Genomic DNA, 19,497 nt, shown 5'->3' with positions numbered 1-19,497 from the left:
GAGACCATGGGACATTGGAAAATAGAAGGGGAAGTTTCATAAGTTATTCCTTGAGGAGAGGGAATCCCGAAATCCAACAAGTGGGGAATGTGTAGCCAGCCTAGAGATCTCTGCTGGAGCCTCTTCAGCACTGTTTGCAAAACCGCAGTCAGGATGGCGGGGAAGCGAGTACCACCCCTTCCAAAGTACTTCCTGCCCATCGCCTGCACTGGTCTACAAGGCAGCTAACTGCAGTTCTTTTTGAGACACTGGGGGGAATTTAATATGGGCTGGTAATTAGATGGTAAAAGCAATTATTGTTCATTTTGTTATGTGTGGTAAAGGCATCAAGAAATGTCCCCTTTTTGAAAAAAAGATGCATGCGTAAGTATGCAGGGAGAAGACACATGTGTGTGGGATTTGTTTTAAAATGCTGAAGGAAAAGAAATGGCTAAATGAAGTAAAAATGAAAATTCTGATAATTTTAAAACTGGGAGGTTTACTATTCTACTTTTGTGTAGTTTGAGGATTTTCATATAAAAAGAAAAGCAACCCAGGTCACATTCCCCAAGTGTTTGGGTTGAAGGACATCATAAGTGGTCGGGCATAGTGGCATCCCCGGCTGCAACAAACACACTATCTCCGTGACCCTCTGACCGCAGGTGCGGCTCCTACCCTCACAAGCTGAAGAACAGCCTTAGTTCAAGGGTCTCAGACCTGGCGCTGCCCATGGTTTGTTCCTAAAGGTTTTATCACTGTTTCTCCCAAGACGCCTTTGGAACTGTCACACGAACACAAGTCCCCATGGCTCAGCCCGACCTGTCAGACTTCTTCGGGTGGGTACACACATTCTTTCAGTCCCCTGGGGCGCTCACTGCACCACACAGCCATTTTTAATGGCTTTCAGCTCTCACTTGCTATTTGAATCTTAATTCACATGTCAGTCCAGGACAGCACGCTGAGCAGGCCCACGACAAGCTCATACCATCTGCATTAGTATGTTCCTCCATCATCTTGACAGTTGAGAGTTGGCAATATTACAATTCAGACAGCACTGTGCGTTTGAAAGGAAAATTACGGTTTTTCAGAACGCAGCTGGTATACAAGTGAATAGGAGGAAGTTTCTATGAAGCTTTTTCTTTATTTTATGATATGAAAATAATAAAATGTAGATTCAGCATGTGATTCTTAATTCAAAAGAACAACCAAAGGCACAGAGTTTTGGGGACAAAGGCAAACAAAGCATTCTGTTCCACAGTAATAATTTTAATAAAAAGCAAAAACAGCAAAACAATCATTTATGATTTCTTCTCTGTTGGAGAAGTTAACCTTGTTATTGCTGTGAAAACCACTTGGAAATGAGCTATTTTGGTGCCTAGTTAAGAGATATATATATATTTTTTCCCCCTTCTTCCGCCTTTCCCCACCCCCACACTCCAATTCAAGCTGTTGTTTCTCAGTCTAGTTGTGTAGGACACAGCTCCCTGGCCCATGCTGGTATTAGGAGCCTTGTGCTCCCCAGCTGAGGCAGTCGGTTGGCTTCTCACAGCAGCTCACACTGACCTCCAGCTGCTCACAGCAGCCCAGCTCCAGGAAGAGCCATTGTTCACAATCTTAGCTGTAGAGGGTGCAGCTCACTGGCCCATGTGGGAATTGAACCGGCGACCTCGGTGTCAGGAGCACGGCGCTCCAACCACCTGAGCCACCAGGTATTGTATTTTTACAGCACATTTTCTGTTTGCCAATCAGGCAGGAAAAACTACAATTCACTTTCCTGGAGGGAAGTTAGTTGAGGTACAGCCCACAGGTGAGACAGAATCTCACAAATCACTCCATATTTGAAGAGCAAACTAAACAGATTTCTCATGCGTGAAAAAGAGAGGCAAGACAAAACAAGCAGAGCAGCGGTGTTCTCAAGTGTTTTTCTTTTACCTCAAGTCAGTTCTGCACACTATACCAGGACACTGCTTCTGAGAAATACATCACACATGCTACTGGAACGAAGATGTTTCAACGCTTATGTGTATCAATTTCTTTCTCAGTCACCCACTGGCAGTGGTGTGCTAATAAATGTAACAACCAGGTATCCAGGGGGCAAAACTTGATGTGCAATGTTTGTCCATCTCTGTGGGGTAAATACTCCCATCATGGCTGATTTCAAGCTACCAGCCTGATGTCATTTGAAGGGTGGAGTTGGGAAGAGACGCACAGCAGCACCCTATTATATAGTATTTCTACCATACGAACTATATAACAGATGCCCATAACCTCGAGAGCACAGATAGTAAAATGTAGTAAAATAATTAGCAACTGATGAGTTTTGAGCGTTTGACTAATGTTTTTAATACACTATTTTTAATTGTAGGTTTTTATAATTTAATTTTTAATGATGGCTGTGTTTGACCACCAACTCACAAAATTCCTGAAAATTTAACAATCTGCTCTCTTGGGCCAGTACAGCCTGGCTCCAGCACACCACTGGCGCTCTGGGGACCTCCAGGTGGGACTAAACCAATCAGCCACCTGCCTAGTCCTGCTTTCACAAAGATGTTAATTAATTGTGCAGCGTGATTAGGAGTCCCAGCTCTCCTCTTATAGATCAGCGTTGCTCTAAATAGGAGATTCTGGGAGTCCCACTCAGGACAGGCCCAGGACAGCAGAATTTTAGTTCCCTCTGATCTCAGGACTGTCATCCCTGCCAAGTCCAGATGGTGCCGTTGGACTATCAGTTTCCTGCACAGCGCCCTGGGCCTTGTGCACTCCCCTCACCCTCTGTTTGACAGATTTAATTCAAGTCCCTGGCACCTCCTCCTTCCATTTGATGCAAAGCCAGCAAACCTAATACAGGAAGAGCCAACGAAACCAGGTGCTAAATCACCCAAGGTCAGGCTGCTCATCAGCTTTCCAGCCTCCCAATTGTCAAAGGCAGCCTTTCCTCCAGGATTTTTCTAAGCCAAATACACCCCCTATATCTTATACTATAGCATCATAGATTCTCAAGGATGGATGGGACTTTGCAATCACTAAGCCTAAACCACAGCATGCTTGAATAGCCGCCAGCTCTCTCCGGCCTCTCTTTTCACAGCTGTAAAGCTGCTGTCTATGGGCTTTTATCCCTTGGCACTGAGCCATGATCCACAGGAAGGAGCTGTTGGACAGCCAACAGTGCAGGAAGCAAGAGGAAAGGAACCTGCTGAAAGCCAGGCATGTGGTTAAGTGCTTCACATTTAAGATTGTGTTTATCACATTTACAGGTGATGAAACGAAGGTTTAGCAAGATTAAGTGATTTTCCCTATGTTACAGAAGCTATAAGTTAACGTGTCAGGATTTAAACCGGAGCTGTCTAACCCAAAATGGCACCATTTACATTAGTCCATGTTGCCTTCTGTGAAGTGTAACAACCCTGACAGCTAGTGGTGAATATGGTTGCTGTGATGTCTGGCTAGTGTAATGGGAATGAAAAATGTATGCCCTTAAGAGATGGCACTCAAATTCCTCTATAGGAGGGGGCCATCTTTGTTCACAAAAATGCCTTTCATCAGTGGTAGAGGTGAAATCTTAAAGATAAGGGTGTTAGCAGGAATCAAATTAAGAAAAAGAATGGCTACATTGCTATACATGAGAACATAAATGGATTTGGTTTGTCCCAAGAAGCGAGACAGGTACCACGTGGAGTGGAAGGTGAGTAGATTCCTTTGTAGTATGTCAGGAAAACATTTTATGAATGGGGGTGTATGCTTTCATTGCTGCAATGTCTTCCATTTCCTCCCACATCATTGAAACACACAGGCACGTGTGCACGCACACACGCGCACATACACACTCACTGATTCATTTGAATTTTGGTGTGTGTGGAAATAGGGGAGGGAACTGAGCTTCACGTCTCAGCTGACATAGTGTAGGGATGAGACACCACTGTTGCTTAAAATGAGGTAGCAGAAATCTGGAGTCAGCAGTGACTGCCAAAATATAAGTCCCTTAGAAATCAGAGATGCAAAGGCCTAGTTATCAGACTTGTCTGGATCTCGAGGGGCAGGAGGTCCCTAACTGACTTATGGGCTCCAACAGGGAAGACTGTCTAGTGGCTGGATGCAAGGGGGATGCGCTGTGGAACTGGAAACTTTTAACTTTGGGGCCGATTGCAACTAGAACATGTGTATTAGTCAGGCTCACCCTCCGGTGTGCCTGATGGGAGAAGTTTGGGACCCTCAAGCCCTTGGCCTCCCCAGAGGCCTATAGAGTTCTCTACAAACCCAAAACATTTTGCAGCGAAGGAACATGAGCCAAATTGGGGCCAAGGAAGCCGTCATTCAACTTGGCAGGGGCCTTCTCCTTCACATCACATCACTGATGGTGTGAGGTGGGGCTAAGTGGCCTTGGCTGATCTAAAGGAGGCCATGAGCCATCTTGCACCATGGAAATCTCGTGTTGGCTTTGGGACTCTCACCTAAACACCATCCCAGAGCTAAATCCCTCATAGCTGTTGATCTATAGCAGAGGTTCAGAAGGGGAATGGGCAGAGGGCGGGTCCAGGTGGCTCTATTCTACTCAAGAATAGAGCCACTTCTGGAAGTATGCTAAACGGGATGGGGAGTCACACTGCCTGGGTCCTAGCCTTGCTGCTGACTAGCTAAGTGACCTTGGCTTCTGGGATTCAGATCCCCCATCTATAAAATGGGAGACTGCACTAGTCTCCAAAGTTTTGCTATTCCACAGAAGGCCTCAAATAAGGCTGGATAGTTGACTATCTTAACGCTGCCTAGAAGCCCCAGTGAACACGAAATGGCAGAGTGAGACTACCAAACAGGGTTGGGATGCCAACTCTGGGCCCAGCATAGTGCCCCGTATCGGCACAGGAACCACACCTGGAGAAGGAAACTGAAAGGCTTGAAGGAATGTTTTCGTACTCTGCCGTGAGTTTTAGAAGGGAGGGCTACATAATCCAACTATAGACCTGGAATGGAAGCATAAGATAGTTTTAACAATATATTCCTGAGATGGATGTGCTTCCAGGTAGAAGCATTTTAAAGCCATCATCTCATCTTGAGTCTCAGAGGCAGTTAAAAGCAGCACCAGATTTTCTATCAGACTAACTTCAGGGATTGTGACAAGATGGCCCTTGTCAGGGCTCCTCCCAAAGCATCTGCATAGACTGACAGCAAATAGAAGCCTGACCTCCAGGTGCAAAGGAAAGTACTAAGCTGAAGTGCTGTTTTACTGACTTTGGATTCACTCTCTGAAATGACTCCTTAAACCCACCTCAAAGAGCTGTGGCCCTACGCTCGCCTGAACAAGGTGTTCTGGTCCATTAACTTCCGGGAGGGTCAGCTACTACTTGGGTGATCCTGGAGCCTCCAGCTAGCTGCTTCAATCTCCCTGATTTACATTCAGTGTTCTCAAGACCAGCATTCATCAGAACTTAAAAGAAGGGATGAGGCATGTCTCTCCCATTTCAAGAGAGGTGGATGGGAACCCATGCATCTCATTATCTTCACACAGAATAGTTCCAATAGATCCCTACCTCTAATCAAGACGTGTTCACGATTTTTTCATTAAAACAACCCACAGAAGAGCCCTTTGTCCTTCCTTCACGCGACAATTCCAAATGATCCCAATTTCTTATTTCTTTCACTGAAATGTCAAAAAACCATCCCAGACTTTTCTCCTTCCCTTCTCCCTATCCCCAACTGTCATGGAATTCCCTCTTAGTTGGGAGCAATGAGCCTGCAATTGTGACACCAATACCTTATCACCCACTTATGTTGTTTATCAGATCCTAAGCACCTAAAGCCCCAAATCCACATTCTGGCAACCCCATACCCATCAGCAATCAGACAGATGGCATGAAGACATTTTTCCCAAGTGCAGGATCATATATATTCTGAAGACTGAGCTATTGGCATTCAAGTTTTGACCAGTTTCAAGATGCTACTACTTGATAATGGGAAGACGGTATACAGACACTGTAATTTATGTTACATAAGGGAGATTGTTAGTTGGTACACAAGAGTCAAGTTTCAAGTTATATACAGAAGGCTGCTTGAATACACTGAGAGCCTTACTCCTTTCAGGTCATAAAGCCTCTGAGAAGCTGCATCCTTTTTTTAGGGCTCCTACCACTGTTTAGTGTGCTAATGCTAAAACTTCATGGCCCCTTCTTAATCCCCTCAGAGGAGGGGTGGTGAGAAACTTACAAAACCAGGTGTGGGAGGTGTTCTTTCACCACCTCTCACATAATGCAGTCTCACTGATGAACTGCTTTCCACCTCAAAGCACCGTCAAGAGGTCAACAGAATACGCATCTCCCTTCTGTGAAGAATGGAAAAACGGAGACACAGAGTTGCTCCTGGTGGTGTAAGTTCAATCAGCTGTTTAAGGGGACAGCCAGAACCAGGATCTGGCTCTTTGACCCATGTTCCTGCCAACAGACGTTGTGGGCAACTGTGACAAGTGTGGCCCTGCCACCTGACTGAGACTCACAGGGTCCACAGCCAGTATAGGAAATCCTGGAGGGCTGCTGTGATCCAGCTTTGTGCCTCCAGACAGGGCTCGGTTCCAGTGATGATGCCAATGTCACTAGCAGCTGGAAAATGGGCCCCTTTGACAAGTCTGGAAGTATTCTCCAGCTGCCCTGCTCAGGATGGGGCCCACTCGCATGCTTTCAGATACAGTGGGAAGAACGGGCTTACACTACACAGTGAGAATGAGTGAATGCAGCTTCCAGAAGGTCATCACTTGGTTCTGATGTTTACACAGAAAGCATCTGGCCAGTTGCCGAGAGAACAGACCTAGAACTATCCTTCTTACAAACCTACCCTGAGTGGTAAAAATAAGGTACGTCTTAACCTATATAAAGGTGCAGTATTATTTTCACCTGTATAAGACACATAACTAGAGTTACACTTTAGGGGCATGCACCCTATGTGGGACGGCACGTAGACTACAGCTGTCTAGTGTGACATCCCCATTACATGGCGCTGAACATTTTCCAATTGTACAACTATTACTTGGTAAGATGATTTTAGCCACAATATTTTAAAAGCCAATTTCTACTTAAATGTGTCGTGAAAAAAATGGAATTGTTTGACCTTGTACACATTTTACACTTACAGCAGAATAAGTACAGGAATTTATACATTGAAATTGGTGTTGTTGCCTTAAAAGTAGTCACTTGGGAAGATGTATGTTTAGTTTAGTGAAGCTGACCTTACTCAGAACATTTCTAGAACCCTCCTTGGAAATTGTCTACTTGTGAACTTCCTCAATGTTGTTAAGTCTTCGTCCATTAAGGATAGATTTATTTTTGAGAAATGATGTTTTTTAACAGCCAAGGAGCATTAGACGGTAAGTCTGATAAGTATGCGTAAAATGGGTGATATGCATGGGACCTCTAGGGAGGGGTCATGTGAAACAGATCTGACTATAAGGTTTTGAGCTCTTGTTCCTTGCATGGCTTCAAATATAACTCCAAAGAAGAATTCTATGTGTTCTTGGCACATGCAACATCAAAGCTCAAGAGTAGGGTCTCCCAAGAAAACAACCCTGATGATGGTAACTCTTGAGTACGTATGTTTTAGTGTATTTGGTTAAAAAGGTAGCCTAGCGCATTTTCTGTCATACTTCATATAGGCAGAAATGGAAGACTCCCGTTCCATTATTTCTTCCAACGCAAGGATCATCTACTGCTTGAAGAGTTAAAATCCAAAAGCACTTGGTGTCATGTCTACATTACCTAACTCCGCTGAAAATGTGCAATGAGTAATTCCTGATACCTGAGATTCCCCAGTTTGGAAAAATGGGTAAGGACAGGCCTCTGGAACCTGGATAAGACTAGAATGTCAAAGGGGATTGGAGTGTGTTTTCAATGGCTCTACCTACCTAACGGGCCCATAACACCAACTCATACAGGAAAACCTCCTACAGCAAAGCAGTACACAAAGTTGCAGTAGAGGGAGGGGGGAGAGGATTATCTTCTAGTAGCTTTCCATGATAAAAACCTACTGGCTTCTGGATGACAAGTGAACAGAGTCCATTGAAAAGAAAGTCCATGGTGTTCGATTCTAGTACATGCGTAAGAAACAGTGTGTGGCCACTAGCTCAGTGAAGTGCATTTCCAGCTGAGGCCAAAGGCAGCAAAGGTGCAAGAGGCTGCTGGGGCTGACGTTAGTTTGAAGCAGGTCTGTAAATTCGGAATGGCAAAGCAATTTGTAGAAAGCCCCAGTTACTGAGCAGGACATTTGCCAACCACTGGAGTCAAAGAACGTTAATTTCACTTTCTACAAAGTGCTTCATTGAAAATGCTAGTGAGCAAGCTCCCTAGAATACCATATCCTGAGTGTCAGAGAAATAGGGTCAAGATGGTGATTGATGGGGAGCAGAGATTGATCCTCCAATAGTGTTTGAACTGTGTATTCTCCCAGCATCACACACACACACACACACACACACACACACACACACACACACACACACTTAATGAAGAGCACATAACAGCAGTCACATTCCACCTCTTCTGCACACGCCTCCATCCGGTGGTGGTTTTGAGAACAGTATTTCTAGGAGCCTTTCTGAGTTAATGGTCTCCACTGCTAAAAGCCAGAAGCAGCAGCACAGAGTCCGCTCCTTAAAATCAGCCATGATATCCAAATGCTTGTAGCAGACATTGGTCTCCAGTCGCTCAGTCGGGATGCTGTTCTTGGTGAGTGTTTTTAGATCAGTCTTTGTAAAAACCACAAAGCTAGGCCATTTGCTTAAATCATCGTTAGAAAGAATGCTGAGTGCCCAGATGGGATTTCTAGTTTCTGTGCAAATGAAATCACATTAGTCCAGATTTTATTCACTCAAAACTACGAGGGAAGCAGTAGGATTTGGTTTAAATGCTGCCAAAAAAGCAGGAATTCACTTCAGTTTTAATTCGGAAGCAATCCTGTTGTTAATGTTGTAGCTGGGTTCGGGCAGCTTGGGGGGTGGGGGCCCCGCTGTGCTTGCTGAGGAATCCCGTATTTCTCCCAGTTCAGGCTCACTCTCACTAGAGGTAGACCCACTGTTGATGGTGTAGATGCTCTCTGCAACTCCCTGAGCTGAAGCACAGCCATCTGGCTCTTTCTTCTCTCTGGGACTAGACAGTCCCGGGAGGACAGCCATCTTCCCAGTCTGCCTACTTGGCAGCAAGGACATGGCATAGTCTGCAATGATCCCACCCACGTCTAAGTTGCACGCCTGGTCGAAGGCGAGGAAACCGACGTTGGCATTTGCCTCACACACCACAAAGGAGCCATCGTCCATGATGAGGAGGTCAATGCCACAGAAGTCCATGCCCAGGATGTTGGACACCTGAACAGCCAGCTGCTTGCCTTGTTCTGTCAGCGCACACATGACGCCCACACCACCTGTGAGGAAAGCACAGTCACGTAACGGTCACATCTCACCCTGACACAAGTCAAATGACCCTTCAAGGGGGATTAGAGGGAATGCTGAGGCAGGGCAGGGAGAAGGGCCTTTTCATTATGCACAAAAGGTCTGGATGGAAATCAGGACGCCCTTTGGGAAAACAATATGGTCATTTCTTATCTAGAGTCTTAAAAATGTTTATATCCTCTGATCCAGTCATTCTACCACTAAGGAAATGATCTTATGTAATAGAAAAAAAGCTTTATGCAGACACATGAAATGCTGAAAAATCATTGTGCCTGGAACATGGTAGATACTCAAAAAATAAAAGTTATAATCTTAATATCTCACAATAGAGGAAAACAACATGTTTAACAACCATTACTAATAATGCTCATAGAGAGTTTGTGATCCCGTGGGAAAATACGTAGAAGGACTAAAACCTGTACAGTATAACCATAACTATGCAAAAAGATATTATCAGAAAAAAAGATCAGAAAGAATGAAACCACAATATTAACATTGCTTGTCTCTATATGGTGGGATTAATGATAAATATCTTTTCATTTGACGTTGCTACAGTTTCCAAATTTTCTACCTTAAGAATGTATTCCTTGGGGGTGGCCGGTTAGGTTAGTTGGTTAAACTGTGGTGCTATCGTGTTTCCCCGAAAATAAGACCTAGCCAGACAATCAGCTCTACTGCATCTTTTGGAGCAAAAATTCATGAGACTCGGTCTTATATTACAGTAAAACAAGACCGGGTATTATACTATATTATAGTAAAATAAGACTGGGTCTTATATTAATTTTTGCTCCAAAAGACACATTAGAGCTGACTGTCTGGCTAGGTCTTATTTTCGGGGAAACATGGTAATAACTCCAAGGTTGCTGGTTTGATTCCCACAGGGGCCACTATGAGCTGCACCGTCCTTAAAAAAAAAAAAAAAAAAAGAGAATGTATTCCTTTTATAATTAGAAAAAAAAAGATTAACATTATTTTTTAAGAAGAGAGAGATGGAGGCTTGTGAGACAAAATCCTATGACAAGGATAGAAAGTCTGACTGCCCTTGTTAAAAAGCTAAGACCTCAGATTTAATTGTCTCCCTTAGTCTCCCTGGAAAGACTTAAGACTTATATTCTCAGGTTCAATAACTAACGTCTTTACCTTAACACTGTCCTTTCCCCCCATCACACTATATAAGGAAAAGGCTATAAAAACAACCGAGCAAGAAAAGTAACGTGGATAAATTACAAAACCGTGTGGTTCCTTGTTGGAGAATGGATTCTTTAAGGTGACTACAAAAGAACAGAACTATAACACATGAGGTTCAATACTGGGACTCCAGATGATTTGCGTGAAAATGAAATGAGCTGGCATGTTAGGTACTTAGTGCTGTGTCAACCTGAACCTAGAATTTGCCTCTATCACACCACTTTATCACAATATCTTACAATGACCTGTTCATGTGTCTTCTCCTTTACTGGACCATAAGCTACCTGAGGGCAAGGACTTTCTCATTAATCGCTACACTCGCAACATCCACCAGAGTCCACTTGAGGAAACTGCTTGACCAGAACTAATGAAGGAAGGACGAAATCAGTGTCTCAACTTCTTTCTTAGTCACTAGACTTGGTACACTCAGCTGGCGATTTAGGAAATAATAACTATAGGTATTTTTTTTTCATATTACCAACATACAAATCTATTTAATGAGGTTGATAATAGCTTTCTGTGATGGGAACAAGAGTTTGCATCCTTCCTGGAATATCTCCATTTACCGTAATAGAAAACAAGCTTTATCAATAGGTTCATTGGGTGGGGTTCCGCATTTGTCCCAAACATAAACCGCACCTTTCCAATAACATCACACATATAAGAAAAACACAATTCTCAATTATTATGTAAAAGCAGAATATGCTGTTTCCTGCCATTGCCTTAGTTAAGACCCTCACTATTTTATGCCTGAGCTGTTAGAGCAGCTTCCAAACTTGTCTCCCTGCCTCCCGTCTTATGTTTTCAATCCATCCTCTACACTGATGCCAGTCTTTCTCAAACGCAAATCCTCATGTCACTTCCTTGATTAAACCCGACTGCAAAGTCCTAACACTGACAGCATCAGGTTCAAACCTCAGCATCCTGACCCCCGGGCCTGACCTATGTCATAGCACTTACACCCACCTGTCCTCCTGGACTGCTTGCTGCTAAAGGTAACAGACTATTTCTAATTCTTATCTGTGATCCTGGTGCCTAGCAGAGGGTCTGACAAGATAGGAGGGATTGGTACACGTTTACTGAGTGGGTCAAAACAGCCTAATATTAGGTTGGTGCAAAAGTAATTGTGGTTTAAAAGGTTAAAAATAATTGCCAAAACCGCAATTACTTTGCACCAACCTAATCAAACAATCCTGGTGGCCTCCCACGACCCACAAAAGGACTCTGAGCTTTTATACCTTACCGAGGGAGCAGTTGCTCTGCATCCGTCCGTCGGTGGAGCAGCGAAGCATGGAGCCTATCACCTGGCCCCCAACCACCACCACCCGGATATCTTTTCCATGTGACTCCTTCACATACTTCTGGAACAGGTAGGGCACGTCATGGCGGATCAGATGGCAAATGTCTGAGAGGTGATGTTTATCTCTTGCCAGAAAAACAGCTTTTCCTTTAAGAAGAAAGACAAAGAGCAAGAGAAATAGTTAGAGAAGCCTGTGACCCCTGTCCTTGCCTTTCCATCTCCCTGTCCCACAGTCACCAGTGCTTTCTGAACTTGCCCACTTTGGTCCCTTCTATTTCTCTGACTAGACTCTTGCTTCTTATCAAATGGTGATTGAGCCTTATTTTCTCTTGATTTTATTCAAGTCTTAATAATGTTCACCCTCTCCCGTAACCACCACTATTTTCTCAAAATGAAGACATATATTCAAGAAATACAGAGAAGGGGTCAAAATAAAACCCTAAGGAGCTAATCAATTCAGTTCCAAAACGGTTAGTTAGCATCTCCTATCACCCTGAGGATCCCAATTAGGTAGCGTCCATGTCTAGCTCAGTTTTGTAATCCACCAAACCTTACAATGGGCTCAATGCACAAAGCAGTTGTCAATATTTACAGAACATAATTAATTGAACATACTTTAGAGGAATTCCAAAATAGATGGAGAGAGATCCAAAACAGATAACAACAACACAGCATGATTTGGCACCGAGAGGTTCATGCAAAATACTATGGGAATTCAAAGAGGGAGCCCTTGAGAGACATCCTTCCTCCTTTTAAATATAAGTAACTTATTATTTGGTTATACCCATTAATTCTAAAAAAAATGATCTATAATACTATTGATCTCTTGGGAAAGCATTCCTTTTTGACTCCAAATTCCTTATTTCTTGCTTGAATCACTTAGGATTTTGCAATTATCTGGCATCTGCTTTCCAGTTGCATGTTAGCTAAGAGATCTGACAGGGGTTCCGGAGAGGTTTCTTGTGCAAATCACACGAGCATACCCAGTGTGAGCATTCTTGCTTACAAACACGGGACAAAGAGATGGTTTTCCTAAGATTTGTGTCACCATCTTAAAAGGCGTGGGACCTTTCTGAAGTCTTAATAAAAAGAGTGATGGGCATCCGCCCCCAGTGGCACGTAAGACTGGAAACATGTCTCCAAAACATGTCTCAATCATTGGACATTTGGCATCAGGAGATCTGGCATCTGGCAACAGATGGCTGGGACTCCATTACAGGCACTGGGGGTTCTGTGGACATTAGGTAGGATTTTCAGCAGAGATGGGGTTAGAGATAGAGACTTGGTTCCTTGGTTCCTGACACAGAGGCTCTAACATGGGGCTTAGTCTGCAGTTAATAAAAGAGTTACAGTTTTAAGGCAAGGAGGAAAAAAGAGGGGATAAGAGAGGACATCAAGATTAATTAATAATCTACTATGTGCCAAACACTTTTATTATTATTATTATTATTTCATGTATACTTAATACTAGCCCTGTGAAGCCATTAGGATAAAGACAGTTATTTTTGTTTTACAGATCAGGAAAATAAAGGTCCACAAGATTAGTCACTTTCTCACAAGCACAGGCTACACCAGTCCATTGCCTCCTTTAAATTTATTTCCATATTGGAGTCTAACAACAATTGTAACTTTGTTTACTCTCTATCCATTTTCCCTAAGATACTATGTGTTACACTAGCAATGAATAATCTGAAAATGAAATTAAAAACACAATTTTATTTACAATAGCATCAAAAGGAATTATAAATTAGGAATAAATTTAACCAAAGAAGTACAATACTTATATATGTGTCACTACAAAACATTTTTAAAGACATCCTATGTTCAGGGTTTGGAAAATTTAATATTGTTAAGATGGCAATACTCCTCAAATTGATTTACAGATTCAATGTACTCCCTACCAAAATTCCCACTTTCTTTTTTTTGTGCAGAAATTGGCAAGCCGATCATGTGGAAATGGAAGGGGGCCCCTGCCAACAGCCAATACCATCTTGACAAAGAAGGACAAAGTTGGAGGGCTCACACTTCCCAATTTCAAAACTTACTACAAAGTTACAGTAATCAAGACAGTGTGGCCTGTCATAAGGATAGACATATATATACATCAACGGAATAGAATCGAGAGCCCAGAATAAACCCTCAATCAGATGGTCAATTGATTTTTGACAGGAATTCCAAGAGCATTCAACAGGGAAAGAACAAATAATTATTTGTTGTTTCTTTAACAAATACTAGTGGGAAAACTGGATAGCCACATCCAAAAGAATGAAGTTGGACTCTTACATCACACTACATAAAAAATTAACTCAAAATGGGTCAAAACTCCAAATGTAAGGGCTAAAACTAGACTGTCTAATAAGGTGTAATATGTCTGATAAGGGTGTCATAGCGAAAATATGTATGAAGAACTCTTAAAAACTCAACAATAAAAAGACAAATAATCCATTTTAAAAATGGGCAAAGGATCTGAACAGACATCTCTCCAAAGATCTACAAATGACCGATAAGCACACGAAAAGATGTTGCACATCATTAGTCATTAGGGAAATATAAATCAAAACCACAAGATACTACCTTACACCCACTAGGATGGCTACAATAAAACTAATCAATAATATGTAAATAAAAAATAATGAATGCGTAATGTAAAGGTTGAGAGGATGTGGAGAAATTGAAACCCTCATACATTGCTTGTGGGAATGTAAAATGGCATAACTGATATGGAAAACAGTTTGCCAGTTTCTCTAAAGTTAAACATAGAATTACTGTATGGCCCGGCAATCCATTCTTAGGTATATGCCCAAGAGTAACAAAAATGTATGTTCACACAAAAACCTGTACACAAATGTTCATAGCAGCGTTATTCATAATAGTCACAAAGCGGATACAACCCAAATGTCCATCAACTGATGAATGAATAAACAAAATGTAGTATATCCATACAATGGAGTATTATTGAGTCATAAAGAGGTAAAGTATTAATACGTCCTACAATATGGATGACCCTTGAAAACATTATGCTAAGTCAAAGGCAGACCCAAAAGGGCACATATCGTATGATTCCATTGATATGAAATGTCCAAAATAGGCAAATCCATAGAGACAGGAAGTAGATGAGTAGTTGTCAGGGACCAGAGGAAGGACAATTGGGATTGGCCCCTAATAGGGATGGGTTTGTTATTTTGTGGGGAGTGATGGAAATGTCCTGAAATTAGATAGTGGTACACAATAGTGAATATACTAAAATCCACTGAATTGTACACTTTAAAATAGTGAAGTCTTTGTTATATGAATTATATTTCAATTTTTTAAATGTTCAAAAAATACTATGGATTCTATTTAATTTCTGTTTATTATCTGTTTTACCTTTCTACAATGTGAGTTCCTTGAGGGCCTAAATTTTTGTTTTGTCCCTTTCTGTATCCCCAGAGCCTAAAATAGTCCCTGGAAGTTTGTAGGCACTCAATAAATATTAGCTAAATTGTATGTTGTGTATTATTTTACCTCCATAAAACAATTTTGTTGAGAGACATTGACTTTTAGCACTGAAGTGTATCTGAATAGTACTGAGCGCCTCACCTGGCCACCCCCACGCCTTTCTCTTGCTCCTTAACAGGACCCCTCTGCGCTCACAGGTTGCTTTTGCTCACACCTGCTTCTGTGTGTTTGCTCAACTCTTTTCTTCCAGTTCAAATTCCACACTTCCACTTAAGTCTCCTTTTCTTCCAATGAAGAGTTGGCCCCTCCCTCTGTTCGGCTCAAGCAGGCACCTGGACACACCTGCCACAGCAGTCATCACCCTGCAATGCCACCGTCTCTACCCTCTTCACACTGGAGCTCCTTGAGAGCGGTGATTGTGTCTCATCCATTGCTACTGCACAGTCCCTGCATCATAGGAATTGCTCATTATGTATCTGTTTCGGGTACCTCCTCTCCCTCCAGATGCTGTGAGCATTTAAGAATGCCACCTGGGTACCATCATGAGGTACCCACTCACATACTGCAGGAGGGACTGCTTTCTGCTGCATCTGTCCTCTGCAACATTTACTGAGTCCCTACTATGTAGCGAACACACAATAGGTCTTACAGAGACAGAGATGTGCAGGACCAGGTCCCCACCCCCGAGCAGCCAAGAAGGGGAAAAGGGACATAACCTGTAACTGCCATAAAGTGTAGTACTGTGCTAGAGACGTGGACAAAATACTATGGAAACACAGAGGGAAGAGCAATTAATTTTGTCTGGAAGAGAGGGAGGGAGCCAGGGAGGTAGAGGGAAAAGACATCTGGAGCTGGCCTTGAGGGATGAGCAGAAGTGCCCTAGAGGGCAGAGGACGACGGCATTCCCAGCAGAGGTCTGGCCTTGTTGGTGAAAGAGAAGTAGGCCAGGATGGATGAGGGAGGGCCATGCGGCCAGAGAAGGTGCAAAGGAAGGTGGGAGCTGTTTGTCCAGGGCCTTCAGCGCCATGAGGAGGAATGTGGCTTTTGTCTAATGGGCAACACAGGCTCTTGGGGTTTTTCAACAAGGGAGCAACGCAAATAGATCTGTTTCAGAGCAATTACTCCTAAAAAGGAATAGAGGCTGTACTGGCAGTGCAGATAGAGAAACCAGTCGGGGGTCAACCGCCATAGTTCAGGGAAGGGAAGAGAATGCAAGGACAGTGGGGACAGAGAGGAGGGGACAGAGGTAAGGACCGCACAGCAAGCTCCTTGAGGGGGAGCTCCGTTTCTCCAAGCGGTGCTTCTGCCGTGCTTGATGCGGGTCTTGTCACAGCAGAGCTGCGGCCCTAAGGGAAGCCCAGAAGGAGGGACACTGACCCTGGTGTCCTCGTGTGCTCTTCACCACGACCGGGTAGCCCAGGGGCTCCGCTTCGTCAATCATTTTTGAAAAGTCTTCATGCCCACCTGCCGAGAAAAGGTGAAAGTCAGTGAAGGAAAGTAAGGCCGATGGTCAGCGAGTGGTCGGCCCCACACAGTGCCCTCTGTGGGAATTCTCACAAGACCTCATGTCTCTGATTAAAGCCATTCGAACCCATTCGATCTAACCGCCATGCATTGTGCAGCTGCAACACAAAAGGTGGGAGCAGAGAGCAAAGGAGACCAACCTGTATTGAGTAGTTCTATGTGGCAGAGGCTTCCTATGCTCTAGTTCATATACTCCTCATCACAACCCCAAAGGGCAAGTACTTTTCCCTTTAAAATGGCCGCGGGCAGGCAGGCTTCTGAGACTGCCCCCAAGACTCCTCCCTGCTGGTGTACACACCCCGTATTATCCCCTCTCCTGAGTGTGGGAGGGACCAGTGAATATGAGGGTTTATCATTCCTGTGAGTGAATCAAGAGGGGATGAATCATGGTGGGCCTGACCTAATCAGGTGAGCCCTTCAGAAGAAGGTGAGGTGTCAGAGACTCTTCTGCTCTCCTTGAAAGAGCCAACTGCCAAGCTGTAGAGAAGACCATGCTGCAGGAACAGTGGGCAGCCTCTAGGAGCTGAGAACGGCCCTCAGCTGATAGCCAGCAACAAAGTGGGGACCCCAGTCCCACAACTGCAAGAAACTAACTGCTAACAACCAGTGAGCTTGGAAGACCCCAGACCTGAGATGAGATCACAGCCCAGCTGCCCTTTGATTTCAGCCTGGTGAGAGTGAGCAAAGAACCCAGCTATGCTGTGGCTGGACTCCTGACCTTCAGAAACTGTGAGACAATAAGTAGTTGGTACTTTAAGCCACTGTTTTTTAGTAGTTTGTTATATAGAAATAGAAAACCAATACCCAAAGAAACCAAGCCTGGGGATCTGTCTCACCTAAAGGTACGGCATGACTGGAAAGCTTGAATTGGCTCCACTATACTCCTTTAAGTCTTAATTTAAAAACCATGAATAATAATGTGTATTAAAATCTTTCTAAACTGTCTCACAAACTTCACTGATTTCCTGTACAGTTGCATCGTTGAGGGACGATTATTCTGCCTAACACAGGTGGTACTGCTGTTCATCAATTTTTGCACAGCAAAACACTCTGGAATACTAATACCCATTTTGTTCACAAAAAGGTGCTAATAATTAAAAAAAAAAAAGAAATGAAGAGGCAGTATAAACAGGGACCTATTCATAAAGAGGAAGTTCTATAAGATGGGAACTCCCAACTTCCTGACATCACTGATAAATTTACCTCCTCTCTAGCCATCCTCTTTCCCTTCCCTTCTAATACAGTGAAGAGGGGTCTTTCTTATCTCAGGCCATCCCTGCACCTGTGCTTTGCACCCCTTTCCCTCCCACCTCCTCAGGGATCTTGTACCAGTGTGTCCCCTCTCTGTTGTATCATCAATCTCCCAGTTCCTAATTCCATCACCATTTTAAACATGTTCAGTTCTCTTCCATCCTAAACCTGCTTCATTTAAACTTGTTCCTTGACCCTGCTTCATCTCTTAACTACAACTCTGTATCCCCAAAATCAAGCTACTTGAAAGGGTTTGCATTTCCTCACTTCCCACTCATTTCCTCACCCTTGACAATTTGGCTTCTCTCCCCACCACTAAGTGAAGCTGTGTGCATTAAACTCCCTGTTGCTAAATGTAACGCACATGTCTCAGTGCTTGTTACTTGTCCTTTCAGAATCGATCGACACGTTTAATTATACCGGCCTTTCTGGAATGCTCTTTCCACTGGCTTCTGTCACCTCTTTTCACCTCTCCAGTTGCTCCTACCTAGTCTCTTGTATAGGTTCCTCTTCCCTTATCCAGTCCCTAAAGGAGACCCTGTTGAACTCTCTTTTATTAAATTTGATGTATTAATGTGATAAAATATACATAACATAAAATTTACCATTTTAACCATCTTAGGGATATAGATAGTTCAGCCCTCTCTTTATTCTACATACTCTCCCTGAGTAATCTCAGCCATTTTGTGACTTCACTAAATGCAGCTTTCCAAATCCACTTCCCTAGTCTCTACCTCTCTCAGGAGCTCCAGATCCATTATTGGCTGCCTACTGAATATTTTTACTTGCATATACTACAGACACTTCAAACACATTGTGTCCCAAACTGAAACCATCTCTCCCCAACAATCTCTCCCCCCCCATCCACCAATCTGTTTCTCCTCTCTCATGTTTCTAGTCTCAGTGAGTGTTTGCCTTCATATCTGGTTGCCCAGACCAAAAACCAGAGTCATTCTGGATTCCTCTCCATAGTTCTCCTATCCAGTCAATTATCAAGTCCTATTATTTCTACCTCCTTCATAATCCCTAAATCTGTTCATTTATCTTTATTCTTACTATGGCCACTTTAGTTTAGACAACATTGCTCTTTTGAATTGTTTCAAAAGACTGCTACTACATATCTTGTCTCGTCTTTGCCTCTAATTCTTTCTCCACAGTGTAGCCAAAGTGATATTCTGAACTCTGATCCAGCCACCTCCTTACTTAAAGCCCTCCAATAACTTCCTGTTAGTCTCCTTCGTATACTGCATGTGGCTACTTCTTATCTTTCTAGCCTTTATATCAACTCTACTTCCCCTACTTGCTACAAGCTACTCAAAATACCATCAGTTGGTCATGTTCTCCCTTGCCTCTAGGTCTTTCTATATTCTGCTCTCTGCTTAGACTCCTCCCCTGCCCC

The 19,497-nt window shown here is 43.3% G+C and overlaps 1 protein-coding gene across 3 annotated transcripts in view; it reads right to left on the bottom strand.

Moving 5' to 3' along the window:
- Window positions 1-5,828: 5,828 nt before the first annotated feature.
- The window catches only part of RIMKLA (ribosomal modification protein rimK like family member A), a 29,005-nt gene continuing 15,336 nt past the window's right edge, over window positions 5,829-19,497 (bottom strand). For all 3 annotated transcript variants that reach the window (XM_074334524.2, XM_074334525.2, XM_074334526.2), the window contains 3 exons: window positions 16,701-16,787; window positions 11,829-12,032; window positions 5,829-9,369 (listed from right to left, as the gene is read on the bottom strand). In XM_074334524.2, coding sequence (XP_074190625.1) covers window positions 8,879-9,369; window positions 11,829-12,032; window positions 16,701-16,787 — 782 coding nt within the window. In that variant the 3' untranslated portion in view covers window positions 5,829-8,878. The remainder of the gene's footprint in view (window positions 9,370-11,828; window positions 12,033-16,700; window positions 16,788-19,497) is intronic.

Source organism: Rhinolophus sinicus, chromosome 14 (genome assembly GCF_057876585.1).
Source record: "Rhinolophus sinicus isolate RSI-liver-muscle chromosome 14, RSI-T2T, whole genome shotgun sequence".
NCBI lineage: Eukaryota > Metazoa > Chordata > Mammalia > Chiroptera > Rhinolophidae > Rhinolophus > Rhinolophus sinicus.
This window is presented reverse-complemented; position numbering and strand designations above follow the sequence as displayed.